This window comes from Pan paniscus, chromosome 2, assembly GCF_029289425.2.
Source record: "Pan paniscus chromosome 2, NHGRI_mPanPan1-v2.0_pri, whole genome shotgun sequence".
In the NCBI taxonomy this organism is placed as follows: domain Eukaryota; kingdom Metazoa; phylum Chordata; class Mammalia; order Primates; family Hominidae; genus Pan; species Pan paniscus.
Genome location: NC_085926.1, coordinates 111,802,365 through 111,821,096, shown reverse-complemented (window position 1 = coordinate 111,821,096; position 18,732 = coordinate 111,802,365). Strand labels below are relative to the sequence as shown.

The window sequence follows — 18,732 nt, the reverse complement described above, 5'->3', positions numbered from 1 at the left end:
TAGACTATCATTTACACCGCATTCTATTGGGGTCAGTCAGCTCTGATTCACTGAGGGAGGTGACTCCACAGGGCATGAATGATAGAGGCCAGGATCAATGGAGGCCTTATTGATTGGAGGCCAATGGAGGCCAGGATCAAAGAAGGCCAGATCAATGGGAAGTTACAAGCGATATGACGGTGTGGGAGAGGAAACAGACATCACTTGAGAGGGCTTCAGGGAAAGCCGTTTCCTCTCAAGTTTCAGGGGAAAACCAAGTATCAATGCAAGCTTGTCCAACCCGTGGCCCACAGGCCACATGTGGCCTAGGACAGCTTTGAATGCAGCCCAACACAAATTCGTAAACTTTCTTAAAATATTATGAGTTTTTTTGCCATCAGCTGTCATTAGTGTTAGTGTATTTTATTTTATTTTATTTTATTTTTATTTTATTTCATTTTATTTTATTTTATTTTATTTTATTTTATTTTATTTTATTTTATTTTATTTTATTTTATTTTATTTTATTTTATGACGGAGTCTCGCTCTGTCACCCAGGCTGGAGTGCAGTGGCGCGATCTTGGCTCACTGCAACCTCTGCCTCCCAGGTTCAAGCAATTCTCCTGCCTCAGCCTCCCAAGTAGCTGGGACTACAGGTGCATGCCACCACGCCCGGCTAATTTTTTGTATTTTAGTAGAGGAGGGGTTTCACCATGTCGCCCAGGCTGGTCTCGAACTCCTGAGCTCAGGCAGTCCACCTGCCTCGGCCTCCCAAGGTGCTGGGATTACAGGCATGAGCCACCATGCCCGGCCTAGTGTTAGTGTATTTTATATGTGGCCTGAGACAATCCGTCTTCCAATGCAGCCCAGGGAAGCCAAAAGATTGGACACCCTTGAGTTAGAACAAGATGAAGAAAGATTTTTAGAGAATTTTCAGAGAAAACTCAAAGAACTTAGGTTATAGAAGATTTTGTTGGCTGGGTGCGATGGCTCACACCTGTAATCCCAGCACTTTGGGGGGCCGAGGCAGGCGGATTGCCTGAGCTCAGGAGTTCACAACCAGCCTGGGCGACATGGTGAAACCCCTCCTCTACTAAAATACAAAAAATTAGCCGGGCGTGGTGGCATGCACCTGTAGTCCCAGCTACTCAGGAGGCTGAGGCAGGAGAATGGCATGAACCCAGGAGGCCGAGCTTGCAGTGAGCCGAGATAGTGCCACTACACTCCGGCCTGGGTGAAACAGCAAGACTCCATCTCAAAAAAAAAAAAGATTTTGTTAATGTCTGATCCTGAATTCCACAACGCACCAGGGAAGGAGTTTTGGAGTTAAGGGCAGGGGTGGTGGGGAAGAAATGAGTGCTGAGGAAATAGATAGGGTGCTTAGAAGCACGCAGCAGTCCTAGGGTCACCTCTTTATTTTATCCCAAGGAGGCCCAGAGGCGGACTACCGACGGTATGCCACTTTTTGCCCCTTCACTAAGTAGAGTGTTCCTGAGGTACAGCTCTTTAACTCACATTTCAATATTAGAAAGAGCTTGAAGGAGTTTACAAACTTCACTCTTTCAAATTTTTTAAATGTCCAGTATGACTAGTTTTAGTATAGATCCTTGGGAAATGTCATTGTTAATTTTTATCACTTTTTTCTAGTTTTGCTAACCCATAAATAGTGAGTTAACATATCTTTATAGACCTAATGAAGTGGGTCATGCCTGTAATCCTAGCCTTTGGAAGGCTCAGATGGAAGGATTGCTTGAGGCCAAGAGTTCAAGACCAGCGTGGGCATCACAGCAATCCATCTCTAGGAAAATTTTTAAAATGTGTGTGTGTGTGTGTGTGTGTGTGTGTGTGTGTACACATATGTATCTAACTTTGTTCCTTCCTGAAACCCACCCAAATTGCAATGAAAGGAGTTGTGGACAGACAGAACAGGAGAGGAAGCAAGAGCAAGAAACTTGTAAGCTGAAAGGCAGGGGAATGAATTGCAACTGAATTATAAAACTCACTCTCTCTGACCATATTTTTGCTAGACATCTAGTGTCTGGTCCAGGTGCTCAAAGTCTGGTGAGTCCTAGGCTTTCCAGGACTGCCTGTAGGGCTCCTGCCCACTGACTTTCCAAAATGACCTCTAGGACAACCAAGGACCAAGCTGATTTATACCTCAGAATGCCCAAAAAACATGGGAACTGACAACACCAAAATACCTGTGACACTGATGATTAAATAAGGAAAGAAGTACAATTGTAGCTAAAATAAGGACTCAGGTCAAAGCTGCTTGTTTTATTTTTATTTTTTTATTTTTGAGATGGGGTCTCACTCTGTCGCCCAGGCTGGGTTGCAGTGGCACCATCTTGACTCACTGCAGCTTCCACCTCCTGGGTTCAAGCAAGTCTCCTACCTCAGCCTCCCGAGTAGCTGGGATTACAGGGGCGCGCCACCATGCCCGCATTTTTAGTAGAGATGGGTTTTTGCTATGTTGGCCAGGCTGATCTCAAACTCCTGACCTTAGGTGATCTGCCCATCTCAGCCTCCCAAAGTGCTGGGATTACAGGCATGAGCCACCACGCTGGCCAGGTCAAAGCTGTTTGAAAAGCAGTTATATCCCTAGGTCATCTCCTTGTCTCCATGCTGCTAGGCAATTTTAATTTTCAGATGTATATGTCTCAAAAAATATGCCACCCACCTTACTTAAGAAACAAGCTACTGGAGAAACAGCTCATTGAGAAACCAGTAAAGATAAAATGTGGGCGGTGAAAAACAAGCACTAGGATAGAGATGGCATTCCCCAAGTGGTAGATCCCAGAATGACAGCTGCAGACTAGACATAGAAGGCAAGTGGTCCAGATTGGAGCCATGCAACTCAAGAGACAAGCTGATTGAGTGCTGTCATCACCAAGATCCCTATTGCCATTTATCTTCTTTTTAGCTGAAGACAGAATTTCCCTATGAGTCATGTTCAGATTCTTTTGTGTACTTTGCTTGCGAAGTTCCTATTCTCCCTCCATTCTCTGCTGCTTCACCCCACAGATTTCTGGTTTGACTTACTCCTGAGAATGAGAGGTAGCTATGATGGGTTTAGAAGCAGAAAACATAGAACAGTCCATTTTCTCTGACCATATTTTTGCCAAGCATCCAGAATCTGGTCCAGGTGCTCAAAGTCTGTTGAGTCCTAAGCTTTCCAGGATTCCTGAAGGCTCCTGCTCACTGACTTCCCTAAAAAAAGACTGTTTATTAACTCTCCGGGAACCTAACGCCAGATTATGATCAGTTTCTTTTCTCCTGAAAGGCTTTAAAAATCTGATAGTGACACCAGTCGCCCTTTGCTTACACAGGAACATAGGTGACATATCTATAAATTAAAACAAGGCACTGATTAACACAAAAATCAGAGTAATGTTTATCTTTGGGGAAGGAAGAGAGATGCAATTGGTGAGGGCTTCTATGTTACTCCAATATTCTATTTCTTTCTCTTTTTTTTTGGAGATGAAGTCTTGCTCTGTCTCCCAGGCTGGAGTGCAATGGCGCATTCTTGGCTCACTGCAATCTTTGCCTCCGGGGTTTAAGCAATTCTCCTGCCTCAGCCTCCCAAGTAGCTGGGATTACAGGCATGCGCCACCATGCCTGGCTAATTTTTAAATTTTTAGTAGAGACAGGGTTTCACCATGTTGGCCATGCTGGTCTCAAACTCTTGACCTCAGGTGATCCACCCACCTCGGTCTCCCAAAGTGCTGGGATTACAGGCGTGAGCCACCATGCTCGGCCCCATATTCTATTTCTTAATCTGAGTGATGGGTACATACATATGTATGTTTTTTTTAATTGTCCATGTTAATACTATATATTTTTCTGTATTCATGATACATGTCAAAATATTTTAAGTAAATAAACAATGAAAGTAATTATGTTTTTATTTAAATGTTGCTTACTGAGTATTGGATTGACAAACATTTTTGTTTTGATTTGAATAGTTTTTGTAGGATAAATATATACACACACATATATATATATATCTTAAAAGGAAAAAGCCAAGAGAGAAAAACAGGCTTAGGCTGGGCACAGTGGCTCATGCCTGTAATCCCAACACTTTGAGAGGCCGAGGTGGGAGGATCATCTGAGGTCAGGAATCGGAGACCAGCCTGGCCAATGTGGCAAAACCCCGTCACTACAAAAAATACAAAAATTAGCTGGGCATGGTGGCGTGCGCCTGTAATCACAGCTACTCTGGAAGCTGAGGCAGGAGAATCACTTGAACTTGGGAGGCTGGAGGCAGAGGTTGCAGTGAGCCGAGATAGTGTCACTGCACCCCAGCCTTGGCAACAGAGCGAGACTGCATCTCAAACAAACAAACAAACAAACAAACAAAGCGGGCTTAAGTTAAGTTGGGTAGAGAAAGGGATAAAATTTCCAGGGACTATAGAATGAGATCCACTGAACAGAACAAAGTTTAAGGCTGGTAAAATAAGGATATGTGCAAAATAGAAGCCAGTGTTAGAGTGAAAAGAGGAAAGTACAAACTGAGAGAGTTCCTAGGTCATTTGCTAAGGATATTAGGTTTCCAGATTCACATTTCATTAAACTATAAATTATTTAAATACACCTTGTGTCAATTTCTGAAATGAGATGCCTTATATTATCTAATGTTGCACTATAACCTATGGTGTTAAATAAATTAACCTACCTAAATTTCTCCTGCCATCTCTCTCATCCCTCTCCTTTCTGCCTCAATGATATCCACCAACCTCTCAATTTTAGCATTGCTATTTTAAGTAAAAATGCTTTGCCTTTACAAATAAATAAGCAAATGTTTTCCAATAAACTATTGATAGCGTAATTAAATTTAGAAATTAATGGCCGGGCGCGGTGGCTCACGCCTGTAATCCCAGCACTTTGGGAGGCCAAGGCAGGAGGATTATTTGAGTCCAGGAGTTCAAGACCAGCCTGGGCAACCTGGCAAAACCCTGTCTCTACAAAAATACAAAAATTAGCTGGGTGTGGTGGTACATGCCTGTGGTCCCAGCTACTCAGGAGGTTGAGGTGGGAAGATTGATCATTTGAGCCTGGAAGGTCAAGGCTGCAGTGAGCCATCATCGTGCCACTGCACCCCAGCCTGAGCAACAGAGTAAGGCCTTGTCCAAAAAAAAAAGGGGTATCTAGGCAAAATAAAAATGATACTAGGCTGGACATGGTGGCTCATGCCTGTAATCCCAACACTTTGGAAGGCCAAGGTAGGAGGATTGCTTGAGATTGACAGTTGAGACCAGCTGGGCAACATAGTGAGCTCTCATCTCTCCAAAAAAATCTTTTAATTAACTGGGTGTGGCAAGTCCCAGCTACTCAGGAGGCTGAAGTGGGAGAATTGCTTCAGCCTGAAGTCCGAGGCTACAGTAAGCCATGATCACACCACTGCACTCCAGCCTAGGTGACAGAGCCAGACTTTGTCTCAAAAAAAAAAAAAAAGAAAGAAAAATTTGGTAGTGTGACTGAGAAGCCTGTAATCCTAGCACTTTGGGAGGCTGAGGAGGGAGGATTGATTGAGCTCAGGAGTTTGAAACCAGCCTGGGCAACATAGTTAGACTTTGTCTCTACAAAAAATTTAAAAATTAGCCTGGCATGGTCGCGTGTGCCTGTAGTCCCAGCTACTCAGGAGGCTAAGGCATGAGGATCACTAGATCCTGGGAAGTCAAGGCTGCAGTAAGCTATGACCATGCCACTGCACTCCAGCCTAAGCAAGACCCTATCTCAAAAATAAAATAAAATAAAAATAAGTACAACCTTTGGAAAACAGCATCTATATGTGAATCAAATTCTAGAATAGAAGAAAGACATTGGAGAAAAAGATGTGGGCCATCCTGGGCACCATAACAAGACCCTGTCTTTGAAAAAAAAATTTTTTTTTTAATTAGCAAGAGGTGGTGGTGCATGCCTGAAGTCCCAGCTACTCGGGAGACTGAAGTGGGAGGATTGCTTGGGCCCAGAGCAAGCCCAAATCACAAAAGAGAGAGAGAGAGAGAAAGAAAGGAAGGAAGGGAGGAAGGAAGGAAGGAACGAAGGAAGGAGCTGACTTGAATTCTTAATTCTCTCAAAATGAAGGCTGACACATTGAAGAAGCTTTCTATAAAATGATGCAAAAATGTTCAAAATGGGTAGGTATCTTAATGAAAAAATAATACATTCTCTCTCTCTGTTTTTTTTTTTTTTTTTTTGGAATACAATGTTTCTTTTCCCTTTTTTTCTTTCTTTTATTTTTGAGACAGAGTCTCGCTGTGTCGCCCAGGCTGGAGTGCAGTGGCTTGATCTCGGCTCACTGCAAGCTCTGCCTCCCGGGTTCACGCCATTCTCTTGCCTCAGCCTTCTGAGTAGCTGGGACTACAGGCGCCCGCCACCATGCCTGGCTAATTTTTTGTAGTTTTAATAGAGACAAGGTTTCACTGTGTTAGCCAGGATGGTCTCGATCTCCTGACCTTGTGATCCACCCGCCTCAGCCTCCCAAAGTGCTGGGATTGCAGGCGTAAGCCACCGTGCCTGGCTTTTTTTTTTTTCTTTCGAGATGGAGCCTCGTTCTGTCACCCAGGCTGGAGTGCAATGGCACAATCTTGGCTCACTGCAGCCTTCACCTCCTGAGTTCAAGCAAGTCTCCTGCCTCAGCCACCCAAGTAGATGAGACTACAGGTGCCCACCACCACACCCAGCTGATTTTTGTATTTTTTGTAGATATGGGGTTTCACCATGTTGGCCAGGTTGGTTTCCAACTCCTGATCTCAAGTGATCCACCTGCCTCAGCCTCCCAAAGTGTTGGGAGTACAGGCATGAGCCACTGCACCTGGCCCAAAATAATACATTCTTTTTTTTTTTTTTTTCCTGGAGACAGGGTGTCACCCAAGCTGGAGTGCAGTGGCACCATCTTGGTTCACTGCAACCTCTGTCTCCCAGGTTCAAGCGATTCTCCTGCCTCAGCCTCCCGAGTAGCTGGGATTACAGGCATCTGCCACCATACCCGGCTAATTTTTGTATTTTTAGTAGAAATGGGGTTTTACCACGTTGGCCAGACTGGTCTCAAACTCCTTACCTCACATGACCCATCCGCCTCGACCTCCCAAAGTCCTGGGATTATAGGCGTGAGCCACAGCTCACGGCCTAATACATTCTTAATATATCACTTGAAGGCCTTCTTTTAGTGAGAACTTTCCGGAACAAGACAACCCTATGATTCCGTTCAATATAACTGTAAAAATCACAGTAGTTATTTCTGCTCAGTGAGAATTTTGTGGAAGAGGAAATGTCTTAGTTTCAGTTCCCTAGGAACAGAGCCTGAGAATGAGATTCCTGTGAAAGTGGCTTATTGAGGGCGTGCTGCTCAGGTGAAACTCATAAGGGAGTGAGGAAAGTAGCAGAGAGAAGGAGAAATAGAAGATGCTGATATGGGTGCAACTGAAGTTTCTCCTCAGCCTGGTCCCACAGGGAGCACCGGAGCATCACAGACTGGTGTCACCTTGAGGCAAGAGGACTGGTCTTTGATACCCTCATATTGATTTGGGTGCAGTTGGGTGTGTGGGTGGGGAAAACAGAGGGCTTCAGCTTCCAGGCCTAGCCAGATGTGGCAGCTGCTGTTAGTTGAGGGCAAGTTTCAGTACAAATATGCTGCTGCGAATTCTTATCAGCCAATACTCCATCAGAATATGTGAACTGGCCTGGCAAAGGGAATATGTGCATTTCACCAGCAGGGGCTATTACAAGTAATATTTCTTTTCTTTTTTTTGAGACAGAGCCTCGCTGGCCAGGCATGGTGACAGGCGCCTTTAGTCCCAGCTACTTGGGGGACTGAGGTAGGAGGATCACTTGAGCCTTGACCCAGGAGGTCAAGGCTGCAGTGAACCAAGATGGCACCACTGCACTCCAGCCTGGGTAACAAAGTGAGACCCTGCCTCAAAAACAAAAAACAAAAAACAAGCAAAACCAAAAACTTATTTGGCAGTAGTTTAATCAAAGTTAATGCCAACAGGTTATGATTCAAATATCAAGAAATATGTTCTATTAATTTTGAAGTACTTACTTCCTGAAGAGTGTTGCATTTGATGATGAATTTCTATATAATACAAGGCTAACATTTACCTTGAATCCTTCTAAAGGTATTCAGTAGGCACTTGTATTTTTTTAAATTAATTTTTTTTTTTTTTTTTTTTTTGAGCCAGAGTCTCGCTCTGTCACCCAGGCTGGAGTGCAGTGGCGCAATCTCGGCTCACTGCAAACTCCGCCTCCCAGGTTCAAGTGATCCTCCTGCCTCAACCTCCCAAGTAGCTAGAATTACAAGCATATGCCACCATGCATGGCTAATTTTTGTATTTTTAGTAGAGATGGGGTTTCACCATGTTGACCAGGCTGGTGTTGAACTCCTGACCTCGTGATCTCCCATCGCAGCCTCCCAAAGTGCTGGGGATTATAGGCATGAGCCACCATGCTCGGCCTAAAACTTTTTTTTTAATAGAGACAGGGTCTCACTATATTGCCCAGGCTGGTCTTGAACTCCTGGACTCAAGCAATCCTTCCACCCCTGCCTCCCAAAGTGTTAGGCTTACCAGCATGAGCCACTGTGCCTGGCCAGTAAGCACTTATTTTAACTGATACTAAAACAGTCAGTCCAATTTTTGACTTACAAGCAGGGTTGCTGAAATTTCTGTCATTTGAAAACCACCCTCATTTTTGCCATATCTTTTTACTTCTGTGATTTTATGTACTTAATAGTTTCCTTTAAAAATGAATCACTTTTAAAAATATTGAATAGTTTGGCTGCCTCCTTAAGCAAATCCTTGAAATCATGGATTTAAACTACTAAATGTTGCCTCTATACATTAAAATGCGTACTATTCATCTGCCTCTTTCCTAAAACCATCTCACAGCACTGAGGTACACTGTGCAGGTTTCCCTTTGCGGAAGGCTTGCTGCCCAGCTGCCAGGAGTATGGTCAGCATACAGCCTCCAGCTATCAGCTCCTTCTTACTCTACAGTTGCTGAAAACCACCCAATCTGAGATGACATTCTCACAGGTATCTTGAATCTGGGAACCAAGAGAGGCACGGGTGTAAAGGCCAGGCCATTTTAGGCTGATGCATGTCAACTCTGGCAAACTCCAGAGGTTCCGCCTAGGAGTGGACAAGTCTGTCAGGCCTGCTTTGTACTTTACTTATTTTCTGCCCAACCCTGCTTTTGCTCCCTTCCTTTCCAAGTTGTTTATTGCTAGTTAACAACTTGCATCCCAAGCTCCACCTAGATGAGCTCTGGAAGTTCATCTGCTTCCAGAAAACTCAACCTGTAATTCCATGCTTGGGGAAATACTGTCATAAATCATATAAGGGTAAATGTCAAAAGGGCTTTATAAAGACTTTAAAATAAAACATGCAATTTAAAAATTAAGGCCATAAATATAATTTTGTGTGCCAGGTGCAGTGGCTCGCGCCTGTAATCCCAGCACTTTGGGAGGCCAAGGCAGACAGGTCACTGAGGTCGGGAGTTCGAGACCAGCCTGACCAACATGGAGAAACCCCATCTCTACTAAAAAATACAAAATTAGCCAGGCGTGGTGGTACATGCCTGTAATCCCAGCTACTCGGGAGGCTGAGGCAGGAGAATTGCTTCAACCCAGGAGGCAGAGGTTGCGGTGAGCTGAGATCGCGCCATTGCACTCCAGCCTGGGCAACAAGAGCGAAACTCCATCTCAAAAAATAAAAATAAAAAATAATAATAAAGGGGCATGATCATGTCTCACTGTGGCCTTGACCTCCTGAGTTTAAGTGATCCTCCCACCTCAGCCTCCCAAGTAGCTGGGACTACAGCCATGTGCCACCATGCCCAGCTAATTTTTAATTTTTTTGTAGAGAGGAGGTCTTACTATGTACGTGGCTCAGGCTGATCTTGAACTTCTGGGATCAAGCAATCGACCTGCCTTGGCCTCCCGTAGTGCTGGGATTACAGATGTGAGCCACTGTGCATAGCCAACAAATGCTATTTTTTAGAATGGAACTAAATTATACTCCTTTATAATTATGTTCACAAGCTAAGCCTGTGTATAACAACATCAAAATATGTTGCAGAATTTTGATTCCTTTTTAAAATCTCCTATGTATAGAGAAATGGACAGAAAAAAACCTGTTGGTTCATTCAGTAAAATACCTGAAACTACTGTAATAGAATCCTGTTTAAAATCCATAGGCATTACAGTTATTATTGCTAAAATTTCATGATTTAGGAAAACTTTGAGTGCCAGGCTATTCTGAGTCTAAATGAGTCAGAATACATGTGAATCAGCAGAGCACAGTTTAAGGCAAGTACCAAGGAACATCTTAAAGGATAAATGGTTCTGCAACATCTTATAATGCTGAGATTATGATAAAACTAGTCAACATTTGGGAGAATGCTTATTTAAATCTAAGTCTCTCATGTTACTTTTTTTTTTTTTTTTTTTGAGATGGAGTCTCGCTCTGTCACTCAGGCTGGAGTGCAGTGGCGCAATCTCGGTTCACTGCAACGTTTGCCTCCCGGGGTTCAAGCAATTCTCCTGCCTCCGCTTCCCGAGTAGCTGGGATTACAGGCACGTGCCACCACGCCCAGCTAATTTTTGTAGTTTTAGTAGAGACGGGGTTTCACAATGTTAGCCAGGATGGTCTCGATCTCTTGACCCTGTGATCCGCCCATCTTGGCCTCCTAAAGTGCTGGGGTTACAGGCGTGAGCCACTGCGCCCGGCCTCATGTTATTTTTCATAGCTAAGCATGGCGTAAAGATAGTTGTTTCCCAAAACTTGCCCCATGGTAAGAATCACTTGGAATGCTTGTTAATCTATTCCCCTACCCTTTCCCTAGACTCGAGATTCCAATTCAGGTTGGTCTGGGGCAGAGCCTGGGAATCCGTATTAACACAATTCCATGTTTCTTACATTCAGACAAGTTTGGGAAACATCTAATTAAGAAGTATAATTATTTAAAACATTAAACCTGTTTCTAACAGCCATCCATTGCTGCTTTAGGGGCTGTGATATGTATTCACGGACACCTGAGTATGTATTTGTATGCAACTGGCTACAGCACTGTGAAGAGACAACAGTTTATGCATTCTATGACTGTGTTCCAAGGACAGACTATTCCCCAAATCCAGGTCAGCTATCCAACAAAGCAAGCTATTGATTGCAAAGAGAATTGAAAGTGCCTCAACTGAAACATTTAAATCTATTACCGCTGCTAGGAAAGCGTAAGTTTAAAAATCAAACAAACAAACAAAAAAACATCATTTTCTTATTAGGTAAAACCTAAAAGTATTTTTTAAACCACCACTATATATTTCTTAATGCAAAACTACTTTAAATAGAAACCTTTTGAGTATAATCGTTACTTGTTTTTGTAAACTTATTAGTAAAGTATGATGTATATACAGAAAAGTGCTTGAATCGTGTGCATGAATTTTTACAAAGTGAACTCATCTTTGTTATCAGGACCCACATCAAGAACCAGAACATTACCAGCACTCTGGAAGCCCCCCTTCTGCTACCCTCCTGTTATTTTATTTATTTATTTTTTTGAGATGGAGCCTTGTTCTGTTCCCAGACTGGAGTGCAGTGGCACAATCTCAGCTCACTGCAACTTCCGCCTCCCAGGTTCAAGCAATCCTCCTGCCTCAGCCCTCCTAGTAGCTGGAATTACAGGCATGTGCCACCATGCCTGGCTAATTTTTGTATTTTTAGTAGAGACAGGGTTTCACCACGTTGGCCAGGCTGGTCTCGAACTCCTGACCTTAGGTGATCCACCCGCCTTGGCCTCCCAAAGTGCTGGGACTACGGGTGTGAGCCACCGCACCCGGCCTACCCTCCTGTTATTAACATTCCCCTCCCCACCATGTGTAACTGCTATCCTGACTTCAAACACCACAGATAAGTTTTTTTTTTTTTTACATTTTATATAAATTGAATCATTTCCTGTTGTCTGGTTTCTTTAAACATTATGCCTGTGAGATACATGCATGTTGTTGCGTTAACTTTCATTTCTGTATAGTATTTCATTGTGCGAATATGCCACAACTTACTTCAGTTCTTCCAAACTGTTATCCAGGTAGTTCCCAGTTTGGGGCTTTTACAAATAGTGCTGCCTGCTGCTATGAACATTTTGGTACATGTCTTTTGGTGAACATATATGTATGCATTTCTGTTGGCTATAGACCTCAGAATGGGATTCGTGAGTCATTAGTTATTCCTAATTCAATTTTGTAGATTCTGTCAGAATAGTTCTCCAAAGAGGTTGTACAAATTTACACTCTTACCAAAAATGTATGACAGTTCCTGTTGCTCCACATCTTCACCAGTACTTGTATTCTGTCCTTCCCATTTTAGCCATTCTAGTGGGTATGAAGAGGTATCATATTGTATTAATTTGCATTTCCCTGATGACTTGAAGCTGAGCAACTTTTTCATATAATTGGCCATTTTTTGAGGCATCTGTTAATTCTTTTATCTATTTATTAAGATCTCTGCATTTTTTATTTCTCTATATATTCTGGGTATAAGTCCTTTATCAGATATTTATTATGTTTATATTCTTGTTCCTCCCCTCTTTAAAGACTTCTATATAATTTTGGTAAAAATGGTTATCTATTTCCAGATTCATCTTCTTCAACTGTGGCTCAAACTTGAACAATTTCCCAATCACATTTTCCTTCTTAAGAAAAACAAACTGGGCCAGGTGTGGTGGCTCACGCCTGTAATACCAGCACTGTGGGAGGCCGACCAAGGCAGGTGGATCACTTGAGGTCAGGAGTTTGAGACCAGCCTGGCCAACATGGCGAAACTGTCTCTACTAAAAATACAAAAATTAGCTGGACATGGTGGCACATGCCTGTAGTCGCAGCTACTTAGGGAGGCTGAGGCACGAGAATCGCTTGAACCCAGGAGGCAGAGAATGCAGTGAGCCGAGATCATGTCATTGCACGCCAGCCTGGGCAACAGAGCGAGACTCCATCTCAAAAAAACAAAAACAAAAACAAAAAAATTGGCCAGGCATGGCGGCTCATGCCTCTAGTCCCAGCACTTTGGGAGGTTGAGGCAGGAGCACCTCTTGAACCCAGGAGGTTGAGGCTGCAGTGAGCTATGATCATGCCACTGCACTCCAGCCTGGGTGACAGAATCAGACCTTGTCTCTAGAAAAAAAAAAGATGAGTGGATCAGGCATGGTGTCTCACGCCTATAATCCCAGCACTTTGGGAGGCTGAGAGGGGCGGATCACCTGAGGTCAGGAATTTGAGACCAACCTGACCAACATGGTGAAACCCCATCTCTACTAAAAATACAAAAAATTGGCCAGGTGTGGTGGTGGATGCCTATAATCCCAGCTTCTTGGGAGGCTGAGGCAGGAGAACTGCTTGAACCTGGGAGGCGGAGGTTGCAGTGAATTGGGATCACACCATTGCACTCCAGCATGGGCAAAAAGAGAAACTCCGTCTCAAAAAAAAAAAGATGAGTGAATCATGCTACCTGTGTCCATGTCCTTTGTCTAGCCAGTAATTTCTCCCTGGTTTTTCTCAGGTTACTTTATCTCATATTAACCAACCCAACGTCTTGGGTCTGAATGAAAAGTACACATGTAAGGAAAAGATACACAGTATGATTTAGTGGAAACAAAGAAACACTAGGAATCAGGAAGCCAGGATTTCGCTATTAAGTAGCTCTGTGACAAGGGCAAGTCAGTTAACCTCCCTGAACTTCAATTTCCTCTTCTACGTAATGAGGGGGTGGGAATAAATGATCAAAATCCCCATTGATCCAACAAGCTGCCTTTACTTTCAGGAGCATTAAATCCCATCTGTCTACTTATACCCAAAATTGGTAGTATGTGTACTCTCTGCTCTTTCTCAAACATCTTGTCTCCAAGTCTCCTGATCTTTTTACATGGTATTTCCTTATTTTGCAGAATAATTTTTTTTTGTTTTGAGACAGAATCTTGCTCTTGCCCAGGCTGGAGTGCCAGTGGTGCAATCTCAGCTCACTGCAACCTCAGCCTCTTGGGTTCAAGCAATTCTGCCTCAGCCTCCTGAGTAACTGGGACTACAGGTGCGCACCACCACACCCAGCTAATTTTTGTATTTTTAGTAGAGACTAGGTTTCATTATATTGGCTAAGCTGGTCTTGAACTCCTGGCCTCAAGTGACCCACATACCTTGGCCTCCCAAAGTGCTGGGACTACAGGCAGTGAGCCACCCGGCCCAGAGTAACTTTTCCGTTACTAATTGACTTTTTTCCTGGATTTGTAAGAAGCCTCAGTGGTTGCTAGTAGTGTCCTACCTCTATCTCCTCAACCATGACCACCATTTCAGTGCCCACCAGCCTGACCTCCCAACTGCCAGTACTTCAGTTTTTTTGCAGAGGATTTTCTGTGGCCACCAGGACCTGATCTACCTGTATGCATGTGCTGTGTATTGACTCTCCCCATCTTCATGGGGACAGCTTTCAAATGGAAAATCGACAGGAGCTGGTTGTCAAACAAGTTACCCTAGTTTCCTCGCACCCCGGTGGGATAACTGAGATGTGCATTCTTCACTTGTTCCCCAAACTCCCCAGCAGGATTGTGCTCCATAGTCCAGAGTATTAACTTGGTTGATAATGAGAGCTTTAATTGGCTTCTTTCCAGTCTGTCTCAATTCTCTACTTTGCTAATGGTGTTTCCTGATACCATCTCCCAAATAAACTACCTAAACTCAACTGCTTGTCTTAGAGTCAACTTCTGCGAGAATTCAAATTAAGCTCTTAGAACAACTTCAGTAGCGTTTTATCACCCCATTTGAGAAAGTTGATTCCCTTCTTTGTGTTCCTATATTGTAGAAATACAGTGAAGCTAATATGCTGAAGATATTGGGATATTACCTAATGGACAAAAAATTACTGGCTCTATAATGAAGAAGTCTTCTCATGATTTTTAAACTATTTCTCTACATAAACTTCAGACTCAATGGTAATATACAGTTCTTTGACACTGCTTCTTCACTCCTTTGGAAATTGTTAAAAATACAACATTTAAGGAAATAAAATATATCCTACGTACCATAATGAATTGCTACAAAGGATGTTGCACATTGTTATATTGGACTTTAAATTGGCTTGCAAAATCATAAATTACAAGGCTTTAGTTTACTTGTTAAAAACTGAAGAGTACCACTGATTTCCTTGCACTTAGAAGTGAATTTATAGAAACCATTCACTTTCTCAAAGTAAAATTCAGAATGGGATGGGATTCTGTATATTATATTTCCAAAACATAGTGTGATACAATTATGGGACTTTTTGCAGGCTATAATGAGGGCTCCAATTCAATTTCATAATCTTAAGTAACAATCTATAAAAAAGGAAGGAAAAAATTTTAAAAGGTCATACCAAAACAGTAAGTCAAGATACAAGGTACATATTTTCTAGCAGATTGTGCCATAAAAAAGAGAAAAAGAAAAAAATGTTAATTTAAATCCACTTTTTATTCTTTCACAGATTTTAACAATTATACACAACTTTTAACATAAAGGTAGTGAAATCTCAAGGATAAGGAGGCAATATATATGGCCTCTTCTATTCGTTATTCAGGATGGAAGGAAATTTTCAAAGTACAGTGTGTGAGATTCAACACTGGAAAAATACATATGAAACTTGTTTAATTGGCTCCACTTAGGACCAGACACAGCACAATAAATATAGAACTGCATCATCTTTTTAAACGATCATTGTAATTTTAACACATTCTTACTAAAGAAATACATACTATCAGTGACCGATCTGAAACTCTGTAACAGGTGAAGGGAGACTTACGATGAATATCTGAGCATAGGTTCGCTAGCATCTTCACACTCATACATAAACATTCTTAAAGGGAATAAGAATGATTTCAAATTCAAAACAACAACAACAACAAAAAAACAAATTTGGTCAAACTTTCTTCATCATACCATTCATTGCTATCACAATCCTAGTTTGCTGGTAGGTTTAAGAAAGGAATAGAAAGTTTTTGAAATCCTCTTAATTTCTACCAGTCTTAGGGCCTCTTGAGTAGGCCACTTTGGAAGCAAACTGATTAAACAGCACCATCAAGTCCGTATCTCAACAAACCATTGCATAATTTCTGTCAATGTTCTCAAAGGTTAAAACAAGTTGTATGGAAGAATACCTTTCCTCAATAGCAGGCCACTGTAAAAACATGTAATCTGCAAGAATTTAAACAAAACTATCCTGAATTCTCTACTGATTGCTTCTTTCCTTAATAGACCAAGAGATAGGCATTACCTAAAAAATTAAATAATAATATACTGAGGCATAAAATAAATACTTTATTTATGCTATCACAATTTGGGTATTTGAAGATTGTTAGCCATGTTCACACACCCTTTCCTCTTCCCAAAGAGGAAGCAACGGTGCCAGCACTATTGGTCAGAAAGAGTTAATGGGAAACTGTTGCTCTCAGAGCTGTTCTGCAATATGCAGACACATAAATTATTATTTTAAACATATACTTAAAAGATGGATAAAATGATTTTTTTTTCATGTGACCCAGATTCTGTTATCAGTAGATACAAAATTAATTTCATTCCTATTAGGATGGAAACTGGTATGCTGCTGTGGCCATAGATATTCTGAGAAACCTCTTAAGCCAGTGAACCAAAAACCATATGAAAGAAAGTAATACTTTCTATGATTGGTCAACTGGCTGTTCAAAAATTCAACAAGCAAACAAACATGCAAACATGTGACATATGTCATTATTCTGTAAAAACATAATGCCACTCTGGCCCCAGGAATCACTACAGCCCAGCTGGTCCTTAAAGGTGCAAACAGCCTTTAATTGCTACTAAACATCTTCTCTGGTATTTTACTGCCCATCACACTTGCCACATGATTCTCAGAAGCTTAGGCTTCCAAGATGTTTAAGGAAAATAAACAGGGTGTGATGTGGATCAAGTTTTCAGTGATTGTTTTAAGTGTCATTTTAAAAAGAACTTCCTAGTAATGAAGTATATAATAGTCCTTGATATTAAATTTTTTCTAGTGAAATAAACTATGCTTTAATAAGACAATGTTGCTCTAAGTTTGACCACCTGATTCTTTTTTTCTCTTTTTTAGAGGGTCCTATTTCATATATTGTGTGAGCCCCACAAATGTCTATTTTAAAAAGAGTATAGTCCCTGGCCGGGCGCGGTGGCTCACGCCTGTAATCCCAGCAGTTTGGGAGGCCGAGGTGGGCGGATCACCTGAGGTCTGGAGTTTGAGACCAGCCTGACCAATATGGTGAAACCCCGTTTCTACTAAAAATACAAAATTAGCTGGGCATGGTGGAGCATGCCTGTAATCCCAGCTACTCGGGAGCTGAGGCAGGAGAATCACTTGAACCTGGGAGGCGAAGGCTGCAGTGAGCCAAGATCACGCCATTGCACTCCAGCCTGGGCAACAAGAGGGACACTCCGTCCCCCAAAAAAAATAATAAAATAAATAAAAAATAAAAATAAAAAGAGTATAGTTCCCAGTGGTTTCTCACAAATATTCCTGATTTATACTGGGGGAAGTGATGCATAATTGGAACATTAATCATTATGTTTTTGAAAATTAAATATTTCCTGCAAAGCAATTCCTTTGCAAAATGCTAAGCCGCCAATGAGCTTACCACAATAGAAATTGAGTCATTTCACAAAGTACCTGTTCAAAAGTTATAGAAACCTGGCCTTCCATTCCAAATTCACTGCAAAGAGAGTACATGCAGTAGTCCTGTTTACAATTTAATAGAGATGAGGAAAGGGTACACCTAGGACAAAGAGGGTCATCACCCTACATACAAGTTTACAGTAGTGTAACCATAATGTATATTTACTATATTCACCACTTCAGATAAAGGAAGAGGGAGGCCCTTCACAACACTAGAAGAAAGGAATGTTTGTTTTATATAAGACCTACCAAAAAAACAGGGAAACAAGTAACACACATAGGCACTAGTCTCAAAGCTGCACAATAAAGAAGCAAAGGGTTTGAGATGAGAAATTCAGGAAAATATACACATAGGAGCTTGCTGAGGAAAAGGAAATCACAGTTCTAATCTTCAAGGCTTCTAATCTTCAAGGCTACGGAATGCATTCTGCATGTCTTCAAGAAGTTGTGCATAGTCGCTTTTGATCTTTGCCTCACCATCTTTCAGTGGATCCTGAAAGAAGACATTACAAATTCAACTCGCATTTGGAAAATAATTTTCATTACGTATGTTAAGTTACTTTTTTTTTTTTGGAGACAGAGTCTTGCTCTGTCACCCAGGCTGGAGTGCAGTGGCACGATCTTGGCTCACTGCAACCTCCACCTCCTGGCTTCAAGTGATTCTCCTGCCTCAGCCTCCCAAGTAGTTGGGATTACAGGCGCCCACCATCATGCCCAGCTAATTTTTTTTTCGTATTTTTAGTAGAGACAGGCTTCACCATGTTGGCCAGGCTGATCTTGAACTCCTGATCTCAAGTGATCCACTTGCCTCGGCTTCCCAAAGTGCTGGGATTACAGGCGTGAGCCACTGCACCTGGCCCAGGTTACTCGTATTTTATATATTTTGAGTACTAGGTTTAGTGAGGGACACTGGTAAACCACAGGCAGGAGGTAAAACTATACTCATTTTCCCTTTTTCTTAAGGATACAAATCCAACCAAACAGAAAGAAAACAAAATTTTAATTTTGCATTTTGCCTGATAACCACATTCAGTGACCAAAGCCTTTATCCTCA

The 18,732-nt window shown here is 42.1% G+C and overlaps 1 protein-coding gene across 2 annotated transcripts in view; it reads right to left on the bottom strand.

Annotated features, from left to right (window-relative positions):
- Positions 1–15,450: 15,450 nt before the first annotated feature.
- The window catches only part of ATP6V1A (ATPase H+ transporting V1 subunit A), a 63,724-nt gene continuing 60,442 nt past the window's right edge, over positions 15,451–18,732 (bottom strand). For both annotated transcript variants that reach the window (XM_003825111.6, XM_063602512.1), the window contains one exon: positions 15,451–18,171. In XM_003825111.6, the coding sequence (XP_003825159.1) occupies positions 18,079–18,171 (93 nt within the window). In that variant the 3' untranslated portion in view covers positions 15,451–18,078. The remainder of the gene's footprint in view (positions 18,172–18,732) is intronic.